Source organism: Neospora caninum, chromosome IX (assembly GCF_000208865.1).
Source record: "Neospora caninum Liverpool complete genome, chromosome IX".
Lineage (NCBI taxonomy): Eukaryota > Apicomplexa > Conoidasida > Eucoccidiorida > Sarcocystidae > Neospora > Neospora caninum.
The window spans coordinates 4,761,639-4,778,704 of NC_018390.1; the positions used below are offsets into that span (position 1 = coordinate 4,761,639).

The window sequence follows — 17,066 nt, forward strand, 5'->3', positions numbered from 1 at the left end:
ATCCAAAGCGTGATCCTGTGAGCGTGCCGGAAAGCGTTAGGCAGGTTATCCGATAGAGGAGAACAAACAACTTGGCCTCTTACTGATCCTCGATGACGATGAATCAAAAGGCTGGATGCTTTTCACCTTTCAGAAAATTGTTCGCAGCTGGATGCGCGTATATTCATGAAGTGCTAACTAAAGGGGTTGGCTCTCCCGGATGTTCGGCCAACATGCTCAGACACGTCGCTAAGTACGACCCCTCGGAAGTAGCTGGGTCTGCAGCTGGCAGCTCCGTCCAGGAGCGTAGGCTGGCAAAAGCAACGCAGAATTCCAGATTCGGACACTGACTGTTCAATTGTATATGTGAGCTGCGAGGCCAGCTATATGATATTTAGTGTGAAACGTCCCAAAACCACAAACAAGAAACAAAAAAAAATTATCCTGTCGAACCTTTAAAGCATCTTAATGAACAGCATGGTGACAGCCAGGTCGCTCGGTGTGCTGTTCTCTGGTGTAAGGGAAGAATCAGCAAAGCTGCCACGGTGAGGGGGGGTGCTTCGGTCCAAGGGGGGTGACAGCATCGCGGGTGATTGCTCAAACGGACATGGCCTTGAACGCGCATTCGAGAAAAGTTTTCGCGCAGGAGGGCTCGGCTTCTTACCTTTCGTTTCCGTGTGGCTTTTTCGCTGTCCACATTTTTACGCGGCCTGCTGTTAAGACCATGTGTTATGCGTGCGTTTGCGTTGATCTGCCAGACAGCTGGCAACCTGGTCGGTCTGGCGGCTCGTGGCCGGCCGGTTCCTCGTATTCGATGGTTTTTCTTGAGTCTGAAAAGTGGAGCAATCGCGTGTGCGACGAGCTCCGGTTTCTTCAAGTCCTGTAGCCTTTTTCGGTATTTTTGCTGTGTCACTGGTGGCGGAAGAGTTTTTGTCGCGCCTTTCTACAGGGCTACGAGAGGCCGTCCGTCATTTTTGCTTGGGCAGCGTCTCATTGGCTGCATTGCGAACCTAGTCCTTCGCAGTAACAGCCGCTCCTTGCCGCCGCAGTGGCCTGTGTGCACTGTTTTTTTGCCGACTGGCGGAGTCCACTGCAATGACTCCGTGCCTGTTCTCCCTTTCTTACAGTCCTTCCTCTTCTCAAGTGGATCGTCACAAGCGCGTACAGACGAGTGCCATAGACGCGTCGTCTTCATTTTTCTCTGTCTGTCCACACAACTGTTCTTCATCACACATGCTCGTGTCTAAATACGTGGTAACCTCGATGCTCGAAAATCTCCAAAAAAGTGACCATAACTTGCAAAATGCTGAAGAGCCCGGGAAGGCGTCCGCTGGGAACGAGGACGGAAGACACACGACTCAACAGCCAGAAGGCGCCTCCGAAAGATTCGTGAGTTTCTCGAGTGACGCTCGCCTCGTGCAACGCTGTGAGACCTTCAGCCTCCGTTCACACTCACCGGATTTGCCGGGGGCGGTCACTCCACGGCAGATGACTTTGTCTACAACGTGTGAGCAGGGGGCTCCGCCAGTCGGGGTCTCGCCGGAGGACGGATGTAGAAGTTCAGCTGTCTGCGAGCGGGGCAGAACACGTACCGCCTTGGACGGGGCCTCGACGTCAGCAGCTGACACAGCAGGTGAGGACTTGAATATCGGTCTCCAGCCATCCACGCCTAACCCTGCCCAGGCTGTTACCACAGATCCGGACACGCCTGCCTTGAGTCTTCTCGATCCAACTGAGCTGTCCCCCAGACCTCCCCCAATAGCTTTTCTTGATTTACTTCAGAAGCGACAGAATATCAGCAGCTGTGGCTGCGGCCATCACGCTAGCGGAACGAAGTTTGATTTACAGCATACAGTAAACTGCCTTTCGAAGTTAAGTTTTCATTGTGGATATAGTCATCACATCAACGAACCATCCGGTGAAGCTGCTTCGCAGCTCCTCATGGCAACTGCATGCCTCGGATCGGGTCTTGTCCGTTCAAAAGCGCGGGATCCGGAGGCCGCGCCGGGGCCATCGCCGTTGGCGGCAGACTCTGGTCGTGCCGCGTGGCCTCAGAGGTCCGCCGACCCATTTGAGACAGGCGTGAATTCCTCCACAAGTGCGCCGACGTTCGTCAGAGGCAGCGACGCTGTTGCACCCACCGTGCACGCAGAAAATGGGACACATCACCAGGAAGACGGAAAGAGAAAAGATGGCGGCAGTGGCGCAGACTTCACACCCACCGCTGCGGTTGCCCTCCGCGTAAAAGCGAATACACCACGTAGCTCTGCGCACAACAGTCCATACGAAGTTGGCGGTCCTGAAGCATGCACAGGAAGTGATCGCAATGGCCTTTCCCCGGCGTGCTTGACCGAAGTGGGAAGCGACGAGAATCTGCTGGCTTGCCCCCCAGGCATGGAAGGAGACCAAGCCGTCGCCTCGGGAACTGTGGACGGTGGAGATCAGCGGCCGATGGACAACCCCGACGGGGACAACGTGCGCGATACGACAGTTCTCCCAGGTGAAGCGAACACAGAGGAGATGCCGGGAGATCTGGCCGAGGAAAGGCCGTATCGCCCCAAGCCGTTGGCACCTCCGGTTTCGTTGACGGGAAACTCGGTGACCATGCCAAGCCGGGACCGCTCACCGTTCCCTGCTGTTTCTACTTCGTTCTCCTCATTCGAGGAACTTCCCTCCGTTTATGGGTCCTCGCAGCCTGATGGAAGGAGCATCATCGGCGAGGGCATCCGGTCCCAGATTTCCGACGAACTCGACGGCAGAGACGAATCAGACAGAGTCACGAAGGAAGAGATAGACCAGTTCCCGCACGCGGTTGCGTCAGACACACCTGACGACACATCCTTCTTGCCTTATGAGTCTGAATCAGCGTCGCGCCGCACCTCTCCTGAGTCGGGCACAACAACCCCGCAGGCGCCGTCTTCGTCGACTTCCTCGTCTCTCTCGCCGGTGCTTGTGTCTCCGCTTTACAGTGGAGCTCCCTCGCCTATGTTGACGAGCGCGAGCTCGGGGCCCATGTCATGGGCTCTCGCGTCAGTTCGCCTGCCGCCGCCTCTGGCGTCGCTAGCTTCGTTTTCTCGGCTGCCAGGTTCTTCGTCGCGTGGGAGGCGGGCGGAGACGGGGTCTGCCTGTCTCCCGCCATGTCCTGTTCCGACTGATCTTTCGGTGGAACGTGCGGCAGACGCGTCTGTGTCGGCGCTTGCGTCAGTTTCGTCGCCGTCTTCAGAAACGTCTTCCTGTGCGAACTCGGTCTCGACGGCTCCGTCTTCGAGTGCGCCTTGCGCCGGCTGTCGCGTGCACCAGCCTCGCCCGAGATGCACGTCCGTGTCCTGTTCGCCGTCGACCGTGTACACGCCCGAAGAAGCAAAGGGTTTCTCGTCCTGCGCACTGTCCTCAGCTCCCACCCACTTGAGCGCGTCTCCTGCGTCGGCCGCTCCTCTTGACGACCAGGGGAAGGCGTCGGAGCCAGCAATGGGCACAACGTCCTCGTCGATTCTCTCCTCGCCAAACTTCAAAGCGTCAGGCACTTCCCTGCTTTCCCTTCGCGGCCCCTCGTTTTTTGGTCCGGCGCTCTCGGGTGCTGCCTCGTTGAACCCTCTCGCGTCTACTTCGGTTGCGTCGACGACTGCTGGGTACACCTCGCCCAGCTTGGCGATGAGCCTTCAGTCGCTAGAGAGGCCCGCCCGCGAAGTGGACGCCGGCCAGCCGGCTATCTCCGCCGTGTCCCCCGCGCCCTTGAATCCCCCCCCACAGCCAGCAGGACCTTCGCTGTTCCGCAGAGTTCGCTCGCTCAGACAGCTCCAGCAAGATGTCACCGTCGTCTTCTCGACATGGACGCACACGCTGGCGAACTGGGCGGCGCCCTGGGGAGCAGGCCCCGAGGAGGGTGGATGTCTGAAGGCTGGCGAAAGGGCCGTGGTGCTTGGGAAACTGTTCTGGGTATGCGACGAAGAGGCAGACGAGGACGCAGGAGATGCATGCGAAGAACCGGAGGGACGGAAAGTGCAGACGAAAGACGGGTCCGTGGAGTCACCCACGGCGTTAACGTGGTTGGGACGGCGCACCGCCAGGCAAAAAGGAAACGGCACCCAGGGGGGGACTACCGCCGTGGAGGCTGCTGCAGAGAAGCCCGCGGGCCTCTGGAATCGGGCGGGGATCCGAACCGGGGGTTCGCTTCAGGGGGGGAGCATCAGCGCATTGCCGCTTCGGCGACACTCTGCCGGGGTTCCAGGCGCCTCGAACAAAGCTCGAGGCGGCGGCTGGAAACGGACGTCGGCGGCTCTGTCCGGCCTCTTAGGTGGCGGAGGGCGCCGAGGTGGGACAGGCTGCGCGTCTGCGGGCCTGCATGGGGCCGTGTCGTCCGATTCAGGGGCGACCTGTGTGGCTGGGTGTGCCTCGGCAGTCTCCGACGCCGAGGGCCCCACCGTGCCTTGTCTCTCGCCGAAGGAAAAGAGGCAGGCGCTGGCGAAGCAGACACCAGGGAGCGAAAGGAGTCGAGGGACAGGGTCAGGTGAAGGCCGAAACAGCAAACGACGCCGCCTGGTGAAGAAATTGCCAATATCGCTGCCGGGGGGAGAACCGTGGCCGGCCTGGCGCATCGGCTGTGTCTCCTCAGACGTCGAAGAAGTCCAGCAGCAGCTCTCCCAAACCGTCGGCTCCATTGCACGCTTCACGTACCGGAGCGGCTTTTCGCCGATGTACAAGTGCTGTGGAGAGAAGAAGCGGCGAGCGGGCGGCGGCTTCGAAAGGGAATGGATTGCCATCAACAGCGATGTAGGCTGGGGATGCACCGTCCGCGCAGCCCAAATGTTGCTGATGCAGGCCCTGAGGAGACACTTCCTGGGCGTAGCCGAAGAAGAAGGCGCAGACGAAACAGACGGGAGGGCGCCAGGCGACGCGAGCGAGGGGCGCCCCGTTCGCAGCGCCTGCTCCGCGGCTCTCGACAGTGGCAATCTTGTTAGCGCGCAGGCAGATCCCGGCTGTGGCGGCACAGCCGCAGGCCGACAACCAGGACTCGGTGAAGACACTTGCGAAGGAGGAGGCTGGCGTATGAACGAGGGGGCGGGCGACAAGTCTCTGGAGGCCGAGAGACTCGCTGACAAGGAAGAAGAGAGAAGAGACGACCTGGAAGCCTTGTGCTGTTGTCACCACACGGAAAGGATGGACAGACGTGTGCCAAAGACGGAGGCTGTCGCGTTGCTGTCTTCAACCTCATGCAGCGGAAACAGAGAAGCGACGCAGACAGGTTCACTCGCCTCGGCTGGTGCCGGGGGCTCGAGAACTACAGACTCGCGGATGGACAGCGGGACGCCTGCTGACGTTGTGTGCTCAGCCCCGGCCCCAACATCCCCGCAGGACCAGGAGAGGGGCGGAGCGGGCCTGGCGAACCCGCACCGAAGCGTGGAGTCGAGTCCTCGCTCTGGCGCCGGGTCCTTGAACCCCGACTGCTGCAGTTGCACAACCCCGGAGGCCCTTTCGCCCGCCGCCCCCAGAGGCATACCGAGGCGATTTGCCTTGCATGCGTCTGGGGCTTCGCCGACTTCGGGAGTCGGGGCGCGTGTCTCGCCGCAGGCCTCGCCGTCCACGGGCCAGAATTGCCAGCAAGCATCTGCGCAGACCTACGGCCCTTGCTGTCGAGCTCCGGAGGAACCCCCCGCTCTCTCGCCTTCGTCGTCAGACCTGGCACCTGGCCTTTCTCGGGCGGTTGGGCTCGGCGGCGAAACGCCCAGGGCGGGACCTCAGCAGAAGCGTCCGGCGGCGATGGAGGAGCTGTTGCAGTGGTTCCTCGACGTCCCCTCGCCCCCCGGGCGTTACCCGTTCTCCATATTCTCCTTCATCCGCGCCGCAGGAGGGGGCATCGGCTGGGCCCGCCAGCTGTACGGAGAACTGTGTCTCGAGCAGGAACTGTTTGGCACGGGCCGCACAGAGAAGGCCTGGAAGTTCCCCTCGGCCGCCGCGCTTGCGTCTCAGCGCGAGAAGGCCGTGCGCTCCTCGGGCTTCTCAGCAACAGAGTCCGCGCGGTTTTCCGCGTTCGCGTCGCCCGTCCGGCCTGCCCCGTCCAAGTCTTGTACGGCTCTCCCGACGTGGTCTCTGGCGAGGCACAAAGGACACGCACAGAGAGACGGGGGCCCAGAGGACGGCGCGTCGCCTGCGCAGTCCAGCGAATCGCAGAAAACGTCCTTCCTACCCTTTCCAACCTCGAGGTTCAGCTCCAGGCACGCGACGTTTTCGGTGCCACGCCCGTCACTCCCCTCCGCAGTCGGGGGGGTGGTGCACCCAGCAGCGACGTCGAGTCTCCGCGCACCTGAGAGGAGTTCCTGGCAAAGCAAAGGCGCTTCGCAGTGGGAACTCGAGAGGCCCCCGGCCTCGCCGCACTCTGAAGACGAAAACCCGTTGGAGCGACGAGGCCTCGGCAAATTCGCAGGCGAGTGGTTCGGCCCCGCGACCGCATCCAGCGCCGTCAAATTGCTCGTAGAGGCGATGCCTCAGACGAAGGTGAGTTCTGTGAATGCAGCGACGACCCGCTTTAAGCAGAGAGAAAGAGGCCGCGTTTTCCACCCTTGGGCCGGCACCCCCTGTCTCCTCGGAGGCGCCGGCCCAAGGTCGGGCCTGTCTGCGCCCCTTTCAGCACGGCGGTTGTGCGCACGTGCGCGCGTAGGTCTGGTTTCGTGGCGTCTCTATTTTCACGCCTCCGCTTACGTTTCTCACGCGGTTGTCGCGTCTAGGTTTGCGTCGGTGGATTGGCATCTCGTCTGTTTCGCTCCGCAGGAGCCTGTCGAGTTACGGTTCCCCGACGGTGTGGTCATGCGCATTTAATCGTACGTGCGTTTGTGTGCGCCAGGACGAGTTGTACGTGTACGTGAATTCCGACGGCCTTCTGTATCCCGACGAGATTCTGCTGCACTGTCGTGGAGTCGCAGGGGGCTCCGCGGGCCCCTCGCCGTTCGCGCGACCTGCGAGCCTCGGGGGGTTGTCCCGGGAGTCCGACTCCGAAGGGCCAGGGCCGAAGCGCGACGGCGAGGCGAACCCCACGACTTTGCATGCGCCTGCGCGTGCGAGGCTCGAGTGCTGTCCGTGCTGTTGCCCCGCCCGGCCAGCTGGAGTCGAACGGGGGCCCGTTGCGTCATCGCGGGGATGGCGAGGTGAAGGTGGACCGGGAGCAGTCGGAGGCGTGAGGGACGAGCGAGCGGCGACGCACTCCCGCGGGGGGGCAGCATCTTTCGACAAGAAACGCGAGAGGGGCGAACTCGAAGAGGGAACGGAGGACTGCGTGAGTTCTGGGCCCACGGGTCGTCGCTGCCCTGGGGGTGTCGGAACGGAGAGCAGTCGAGGCCGGCTCACATCCTCGGGTTCTTCGCCTTCCTCCCGAGGCCACAGACAGGCGCATGACGAGAGGACCAACGATCGGTCTGGGGCGTTGATTCCGGGACGCGCGAGGGACGAGGCTGCGGGGCGTGCGGCCGAGGTGACCTTGTCGAAGGGAAGCCCGCCAAACCACAACCGGCACGGTAGCTGCGCCGAGGAAGAGGACTGGGAAGAAATTCCCTTTTGCGGCTGCGGCTCGCCTCACCTAACGCGTGTGTCGCCTCGAGCGAGCGTAGGAAGTCTGCGCCTCCCTGTGCGTCCTTCTTCAGGCGGCAACACATCGATTCGCGAGAACCGGGGCGGGGGGGCTGCATCGGCCTCTCCGGCGAGTGCGCATGCGTCTTGCACGCCGTGTCCGCTTTATGAGGAGGTTCCTAGGTTCGACGAGGCGGGCGACACAGGAGCGGAAGGGGAAGATGGGGCACAACGCATGAGCCCGCGCCGCGAACACGATTTCTCAGACGGGGGCCTGGACAAGGACGGCGAGTCATCGGAAGCGGCGAGACGCGCTGGGCCATCAGGAAAAGGAGGCAGCGGTGGCGAGAGCCTGGGGGAGGAGTCCTTTGAGGCAGCCGAAGAGATTTTGCGTAGGCTCCTGGGTGAAGGAGAGAGGACGGCGGACGCGGGCGCAGGCCAAGGATTCAGGGACGGAGACACAGGCACCGCAGAAGGCGACCCGGGTCCCTTCTCGCCTCTGCCATCTCCCATGTGCCCGTGCTTTTCGGAGGCCTGGCCCGCGGCATGCGCCTGCGCTCCGTGTGCGGTCCCCGAGGAAGGGACTCCGCAGCTGTCGAGCGCAGCCGGCCCCACAGCCTACACGATCCTCAGCAGCCCCAAAGGGCCGAGACCCCGCGCGTGCGCGTCTCCTTCCCTCCCGTCCAGCCGCGTGAGCCGCAGTGCACCGTCCTCCACGCGGCGCCGAGGCACCGAGAAGGACGCCTGCGGAGCAATGCGGGCGACGTGTCTGGGCGCGCTGGATGCAGCGGCGACCGTGGACCCGGAGACGCAACCGAAGCGGATGGGCCTCGGCGGGGCGAGAAGGCGATGGGTGGAACGCGACGAACCAGGCCCCGAGGCAGGGCGTGGAAAGGACGGAATGGAATCCCTTCGTGGACTCTCAAGGAGTGCCTCGGAAGCGACGAAGCAAGGGCGGACGCGAAGTGTTCCCAGACGCACCGAACGACATGCGATCCCGTCGGCGTCGCGCGGGAGCGCCGCTGTACGTACAGCCGGCGGCGCCCCATTAACGACTGCGGGAGACACAGCAGAAGGAGGCGCGCGAGAGGCTGAATGGAGGTCAGAGAGAAACACGCAGAGCGACACTCTCCAAGGAAGACAGACGGAGGTATCGGGCCCGGGAAGAACCGCTGAGACGGAGGCGAGCCACGACGCACTCTGTGTGGGGGAGTCGGATGGCGAACACGAAACACCAATGCGAATAGGTGGCGACGCGCTCGAGGCGACCGCGTGCAGAACAAAGGGCCCAAGCGGCGCGACAGACTGTGAACGATACACGCATCTCCCTTCGGTTCCTCTGACTGAGCCGATGACACCCGTCCGGTCGGTCTCCTTTCGTTCGTCCAGCGGTCCCTCGGTTGCCGATCCTGGTCGTCAGGTTCAAGAGCGTGGCCGGCACAGAGCGCGAGGTGCACGGTTGGAGCTTGGGGAAGAAGGGGGCGCTGAAAAAGATTCAGAAACCTCAATCTCGGTTGCCTCCCGACCCTTCTGGTCGGCGCCCCGTTTGCCTCAGCTTCGGAATCTTCGTTCGCGATCTGTGTCTGTGTCTGTGGTCCCCCACACGCAGTTCACACTCGCACGCAGTCGCCGGGAGCAAGGCGAGGCGCCGGCGACGCTGCTGGCGTCCACCGCTGTGTTGACCCGTGTGCGGACGCCCGTGGACGACGCGCGTGGCGGTGTGGGGTCGCCGTTTGAATCGCCCTCCGCACAGGAGGCGGGCGTCGTTCTGAGCGAAGAGCTGACGCGCGAGGACCGCACCCAGCGAAGTGTCTCCGCTCACGACGGCCCGAGGGGCCTGCGCGCCCGCGATGGGTCCGGCGCAGCGCTTAACGGCGAGCTTTCTCCCCCAGATGCGGAGCCGGCGCAGGCGCCCGACGACCCTGCAGAAGACGAGAGTCGGTTTCTCACGGGTTTCTCGAGTCTCACGCTCAGTCCCCACTCGCGCGAGGGCGAGGCCGGCTGCAGAAAACGGGCGGGGCCTCTGGTGCCGCCGTTCATTCCTCGCCTTCGGGCGCTTCCGCGTGCTTTCGAGGCCTTTGCGCGCAGCGGGGAGAGCGAGGGTCCGCGGTCGCGGGGCTTCTTGCCGGAGGACCAAGGAGACGGGAAGCAGCGGGGTTTGGATGATGCATGCGGAAGAGGCGGCCGAACGAGCTCGCAAGGCCGAGAGACCGATATGTCGCCGGCGTCCTACCGCGATGATAACTTGCCGGGCGTTCGCGGCCTGCTGGAGAGCGATGCGTCCCCGATGTTTCTCTCAGCGTCGCAACAGATGAACACGAGTCGCAGTGAGGGCAGTGCGGCGCTGAGTGATGGAAGCGCGACTGGGCGATGGTGCTCAGTGGAGACGCTTTTGCCGGGCGCCGGCGAAGACGACATTTTGCTGGCTTCCAGCGTTCTCGTCTCTCACAGGAATCTGCCTTGTGCAGAGTGCGCCTCCTCGCGCTCGACATGCCCCGATACTCGCGTGCTCTTTCCCACCGAAAAACCTGACGGTGAAGACCGAGAAAACGGAGAAGCCGGCGAGCATGGAGATGTTGACGAGCGGCGAAGACCACCGGGAGGTGGAGACGCAGTCGCAGACGAGCCCCAGACACACGCGAGAGGATGCGGCTTCAGTGACGCCGGTGGAAGCCGGTTGTCGTCTCGGTCGAGGCGCCGGGCGGCGAAGGGCGGTTACGACGCCGGGGACGGCTGCGACAGGGCGGAGGTCTGGAGGGTGCGTCGGAGTGCGCCGGGACGCCTGAATGGCCCAAAAGGCGGTGCCGCGTCGGCGGACGTGGGGGAGGGTCGTGAGTATGACGCCGACAGCGCGTGGGTGTCTTTTCTCTTTTCCCCGCGTAGACACGCCTCGCCGGGAAAACCTGGACGCGATACGTCGCCGCGCAAGGCGCGCAGGCCTTCCTTGGGCGCGTTCGTCTGTCTCTGCTGTAGTGGCCAGAGCGTCGCGCGCCGTTTTTGCAGTGTCTGCGGAGACCCCCGCGACGGCGAACCCGCAGGCGAAGGCGAGCAGGAAGGGGACGCGTGCGCTGAGCGCTGGGGAGCCGAGCCGAAGGGCGTCGTCGGGACCCCAGCGGCCGGAGACTCCTCGGAGACAGGCGAGAGCGGGACGAGCGCGGAGGAGACTGGTACGTCGGGGGGACAGGCGGAGGGACCCGGCCACGGACGGCAGGCACGTCGCAACGTGGAGACGACTGCGGAGACGACTGCGCAGCCAGAACAGACAAAGAGCGAGCGCGAGGACGAGCAGGGAGGCGCAGCGTTTCGCGTGTCGGCGAGTGACCGAGACAGCCTGGAGGCTCTCCAAGGGTGCGGAGAGAACTGCGAGGAAGAGGACGCGTTCTCGGAGTGCGTGTCGGCGGGCGAGGCAGACCCGTGTTCCGAGGAACCGCTTCTCGACGGCTCGCCGTGGCGCCGCGGGTGTCTTCTTCTGTTTCCACTGACGCTCTGCAGCGGCGAGAAGATCAACCCGGTGTACGTGCCTTCGCTGCTGGCGTATCTGGAGCTGCCGTGGTCGGTCGGCATGGTGGCAGGGCGCGGCCAGCAGGCGTTTTATTGCATCGGCACGCAACAGAAGGCGCTGCTGTATCTCGACCCCCACTCCGGCATCCAGGTGAGCAGAGAGACAGGGGACAGAGAAGCCGTAGGCATAGGGACAAACCACGCAACAGCCTGTAGGGGGGAAGAGCGCCTTTTTCCCTCGCATGCGTTTCCCTCGTCCAGCGAGGCTCTGAGCCCCGAGTCGAGGGGCCACGATCGGGTTTTGGGTCCGGTTGCGTTTTTGCATGCGGACGGGACTCCTTCCGCGTGCCCAAGAAGATTCGCCGTCTTCTCTCCAGCGACGCTTTCGCTCTCGGCTCAGTGAAACCAACCACCCTGACAGCTCGACGGGTTTTCGCACGTTTGTGCGCCGATGCCTTGTTCCATACGTTAGCGGTACCCATATTTGCCTTCTCGATGTCGTGTGCGCGTTTTGCTGGTGGATCAGCGTGTGTTTCTCTCGACGTGTGTGTGTGTGTGTGTGCGTTTCGTGTCGTTTGCCTGCGCCTACGTTTTCTCTCGGTGTTTTCTGCCTCGCTTCGCCGCAGCCGCCCGCCCTACAGCTTCCCTCGGCGACGCCGTCGTTCTTTGCGGGTTCGTGCTGGAAAATTGCGGATGTCGCGGCTCTGAATCCTTCGCTGTCTGTCGCCTTCTTCGTGCGGAGCGGGAGCCAGTTGGCTGGGCTCATGGCGGCTCTGAAGCAGATCGAAACGACCGACCCGTACTCGATGCTGCAAGTCGTTGCGCGGCGGCCTTCCCCGTCTTCGCTCGAAGTGCTCGACGGCGACGACGACGCGTTTCTGCCGCTGGCCGAAGCCGAGGAACCTGTGGAGGAAGACGTCCTTGGCGAACTTGGAAAGCTTGCAGACGGGGAAGAACGTGGTGCCACAGACCAGCGATATGAACAGCGCAACTTGGCGCAGACGCACGCCGGAGCGGAGCAGGCAGAGACTCACGCGAAGGCGCCCGCCGCGCTGGGTGGCGCCTCGGAGACGGGCGAAGGGGGTCACCAAATGCTCTCTTCAAAGTCGTCCCTCTCATGTTTCTCGTTCGCGTCGGCGTCGTCGGTGCCCTCGTTCTCTGCACTGTCTTCGTCTCCGGCGGCAGGCGAGCAAGAAAACCAGCCTGGCCGAGCCACCAGAAACGACGCAGAGTCAGGAGAGGCGACAACGACAAACGGGGGGGAGACAACGCATCCAGGGAGAGAATGGCCGACGGGAAGCCTCTCGGCGCGGGGGCGGACTGAGCGGGACGCGACGGCGACAGGTGTCTCCTCGCCGCAACGGCTGTCTCCTGGCGACGCCCGTCGGGCCCCTGACCAGATGGCCGGCCCAGGCGACGGCGAGGAAGAAACATGCGAAGAAGCCACGACCCAAAAAGAAGTCTCTCACGCGGGTGCGGAGATTGAAGGCGGGGAGTTCGACGGCGGCGGGAGACACAGGAAGAAACGTGGAGAGACGAGCGACACTAAACGCGAGTGCGTGTACGGCTGCTTGCCTGAGGCGACGGCGGGACCGCTCGGGGAGGCTTCTCGATTGACGGCTGGAAATGGCCAATCCAGTTTGCGTGGCGGTGCGCCGTGGCGAGTACACGAGGCAGCGCACTGGGGAAGCGGGGACGGGCAGAGTGGCGGTGTGGCGGCGCCGTCCTTGTCTCCCAGAGAAGTGGACTCATCCGCAGAGCCCAAGGCGAAGACGGACAGCAGAGGAGGCCGGCTCGGAGGCACTCGAGACGCGGCTGGGGACGGACCCGGCCCAGACGCAGCGCGCACCCCAGAGGGAGAAGAACAGACAGAGACCGTAAACGGAGAACAGAAGGCCTCGGAAACTTTCGACTTCCAGGGCGACGCGAACCGAAGGACCGACCGCGGGTGCGGCAGGCCAGGATCGTAGCGCGTTTTCACGGACGGGTAAGGCGACGGATCAACGGCAGAGGAGTGGTGTTCACCTGTTTCGCGTTGAGGAGGAACTGCCTGAATTGAATGGCGCAACTGTCGTGGGCGAATTTCTACAGACCCGTTCGGCGCTTCACACGCCGATGGTCGGTCACACATGTTGATAGGAAAACGTATCCCCGCCTCCCGCCACATACGCATGCATATATATATATATATATATATATATATATATGTTGGTACTTAGATGTGTAGACGTGTGTGGAGAGATGTATGCGTTTGCGCAAAGAATGGATCAGGGCGGCAGGTCATTGTAAAAAAAAACTCGTCTATAGCGGCATACGCGTGTGCTGCCGCGGAGACCTGTGCAGCAGGTATATCTGCCTTAGTCCTTCAGAGGCGGAGGAGGCAAAATACTCTGGCGGGCGGCATTCCGGCGCACAGGCGCAAAAACGGTGGCGCGTACTGGATTCATGTTTTGTTGAGTCGCTTTCTTTGAACTTGTATTCTCGCGGTATATAGATGTTTTTCGCCGCGAAAGTAGCTGTGCGAGTTCTCATGATCAGCCATTTCAGTTTCCCGTTTCCAAGTGGGGTGGGGGGCGCCTTCACGTTGCTTTCCTGTTCCGTGTGCGTTCAATGGTGGTGCATGCAGGGCCGTCAGCTGGGGCGCGGCGGCGCCTCTGTTGGCTCCTCGACTTCCAGTCCCCCGGCCTAGGATCGGCGCAGAGAGCGTGCGGCCGAAAGTGCACATGCGTCTCTGCCAGCCTGCGGCGAGAGCCTGCGGGTGGGAAACGAGAAGGCCGAGTCGGTTTGCGGATGTCCGTGCCTGGTCTTTCGAGTTTCTGCCGCTTTGTTGATTCGGAGAAGACACAAGGCCTGACAGGTCCTGCACGCAGGTCTGTCGTCCGTTTTTATGTATATGGGAATTTGGGTGCCGCACACACATGTGGGACTCGGGGATTTGCAGGCTTGGGTGGTGTGTTGGAGGCGACAGGGTTTTTCTCTCTGAGGCTGTCGTGTTTTTCCGGCACCGTGGGTGTGTTGTTTTCGCCGAGCGGCTCGCCTCTCACGTGCCTTTCCACAGGAACGGGTTTACTGGCAGTTCGCTCCGCCCGCCGCGTTTCATCTCGGCCCTCGCGATCCTTGCATCCGCGAACTCCTTCCTTCTGGCCCGCTCCCAGCAGCCGTCTGATTGCCAGCAAGTGTGTGAACGTGTTTGCAGAAAAAGACGTTTCTCATTTCGTTCACGTTTCTCTCTCGGTGGCCGCGTTTTGACCTTCCAGGCACGCACGGCTACCGGGGTTTCTGCATGTGTGCGAACGGGACGCGCAGGAGACACTGGCGCATGCCTTTGCGCACGACGCCCCCTCGGGACTAGGGGGGAAGGTAGTTAAGGGTTCGGCGCGCCTGGCTGGTGCCGCGTTTCTTTTTTATGTGTATGTGCGAATGTGAATGTATATGTGCATGGGAAGGGAACCGCGTCCACGCGAGGAGTAGCTACAGTCGAGGAAAGCCCCTCCCAGCAGGCGGTACCCTGCGGGGCACCAAGGGGAGGTTGCGAGCAGAGGTTCAGTGGATTCGTCTCCTCGCCGCTGGCTTTTTTCGTTTCAGCGCTGTGTGTTTTTTCTGTGAGGTGTGCCAAACGACCGTCCCGCACAGGCCCTCTCTCCGCTCCGTGTGTGTCTCCGCCCTGTCGCCGTGTTTCCGTCCATCTCGCGTCTTGCGCTCCCTCCTTAGTGGAACGCCCCGCCTGCTGCCGGTCGTGATCAGGGACAGGCGACGCCTCGTGGCGAGCGAGGCGCGTCGGAGCCGAGGGGGCCACACAAGAAAAAGGAAGAGAGCGAGCGGGAAGGGGACGAGACCGGCGGAGAGGGCGAGAGGCGCGACCAGGAGAGGGCGAGAGAGTTCGTCGGTTTCCGCTTTTCCACGCGAACCATGAGGGAGAACAGAACTGCCGATCGGAACACCCACCCAAGATCAAGGCTGACACAGCACACCGTCGCGGGTTCTGGGAGGTGGCCGAGACCGCACTCGGAGGCGCTTGAGGGCGACAGACACACAGGGACACACGCGCGTCTTTCCCTCTTGCTTTCGTTTGACGCCTGTGAGGCGCCTAGGTTGCGCCTCGCAGTCTCACCGCCTCTCTGCCGTGTCGTCCAGCATGCGCCAGTCACAGAGAAGGAGTCACCTCTCTCGGACGTGGCCTTTTCTATGGAGACACAACCGCACACGCACCGGCACGCACTGCTGCGGGGGTCGGACGTCGACAGTTTTCGCCTTCACGTGGATGCGACTCTAGCCTCGCTCTCGAAAACTTTGTCAAAACAAGCGCGCTTGGCCACACGCGAGAGCGTGGCGTCCTCGCTTTGGTGAGAAGCGCGGAACGCAAGCAACGCACATACCGAACGGCTTCAGTCTCGAGGGGGGAACTCGCCCCGGCACGGGTTTCAGTTTTCACGACAGCGGCGTCACGCACCAATGTAGTAGAGGTTGCCAGCCTTGCGTTGCACGATATTGCGACCGCTGGAGGAGGCATTCTGCGCAATCGCGCGTCTTCACACAAGAAAAGGCTGAGCTCTGCTCCCTGTAGAGCCGCTGCATGCGTTTGGGGTCGCAACTTGAAAGAAGAAGGGATGTTCACGCTCTGCGCGCTGCAGGAAGCCGTAAGTGCTTCCTGTCTGCCTAGGACGCCGGCGACACAGGTTCGTCTCTCTACAGCGTTGCTTCCACTTCCGCGCTCTCCTGCCGTGCAGTCTAAAACCTACATCAACCTATAGGTATATATCTATGTATCTGACGCCTATACAGCTCAAACTCTATGTAAAGAACTATGTGCATGTATTTTGGCGCACCTCTTGCCTCCCCCCCCTCCTGCAGAGCCTGCGGATCAGTGAGCGTGCACTGCAGGATCCATCGGGCGCAGGGCCTTTGTGTTCGTGTGCCCGTCGAATCGACCTAGATGTGAGGGTAATCGAAAACCGAAACGATTTGATACAGAAGACCACATCGAAGTCTGCGGGAGCCTGTCTGCTAGCGAGAGAGACATCCAATGACGTGGCGCCGAGAACGCCCAGTCGCCTCGTTGTCACACGCACACAAATTCGGTTGCACATTCCCGTTCAACACCATCGGCAGCAGCCTCATCCGGCTGCTTGCCTTGCGTGTGTCTCCTCGCCCCTCCCGCCTTCCCCGTTTCGGGGCGAGTCTCGGCACTGCGGCGCCCGGTAACGAGACACAAGGAGAGCAACGGAAAACTAGGACGAAGTGAAGCGGCGAGGAAAGGAAGGAAAAGAATCGGATGGCGGCAACAAATGGGAGAAGCGCGAGTCGCAATTCACACGCGAGAGGCACGCCCGCTAGAGTCAGATAGATCTGCCACAAGACACGCCGCAGCGAGGACGAAAACCGAAAGGCCTCAGCCTTCCATCGTTTCGCCTTCTGCGTTGAACACGCTTCCATGCATCGACCGTCCCTCGGTTCTCTTTGGACTTGATCATCTTTTCTAAGGACACACTCGCGACGTTCAATCTCCCGCCTTCCCGTTCTCTTCGCCTTCCTTGAACGCCGAGAAGATAGACGAGACGCGCAAGGGACGAACGCGGTCGCGACAGACACGTGCAGAGTCGGGCGTAAGCAGGGGCGGGTGTCCTTGAAAGGCTCGGCAATTCTCCCATGCTGTCGAGTGAAAGCCGCGTCATCGTTCGGGGCTTGTGAAACAGGAGACGGATCGTCTTCGCCTCTCGTCGCCCTGTATCGCTCTTTCCCCACAGGAATTCCCGGGCCGTTTTCGTTCGCCTTATCTGTCCTCGAGTCCTGTCTCTTATCGTTTGCCTTATCTCTCGACCACAACACGACTGGAAAGCGCAGGACCTCGTTTACCGTCCTGGTTTTTCGTTTGCGCCTTGGCGTCGTTCTTTCACCATCTTGCGTCTGTCGTTTTTCCATATTTTGCGCGCTTCTTCCTGTTCGCCGCATGCGTGCGCCGTGCAAAAAGGTCGCGTCTGAAGAGGCGCTCGCGCGCCTTCTTCTCCACCTTGAGCCTGTCTCTCTGACAT

At 62.1% G+C, this 17,066-nt stretch overlaps 1 protein-coding gene across 1 annotated transcript; it reads left to right on the forward strand.

Annotated features, from left to right (window-relative positions):
• Window positions 1–1,282: 1,282 nt before the first annotated feature.
• NCLIV_044190 (conserved hypothetical protein) lies at window positions 1,283–13,007 on the forward strand (the record flags this gene model as incomplete). Its single annotated transcript, XM_003881339.1, has 4 exons — window positions 1,283–1,368; window positions 1,875–6,471; window positions 6,818–11,188; window positions 11,664–13,007. 4 exons carry the CDS (start codon window positions 1,283–1,285, stop codon window positions 13,005–13,007), a joined length of 10,398 nt encoding a protein of 3,465 aa, XP_003881388.1.
• Between the last annotated feature and the right edge of the window lie 4,059 nt (window positions 13,008–17,066).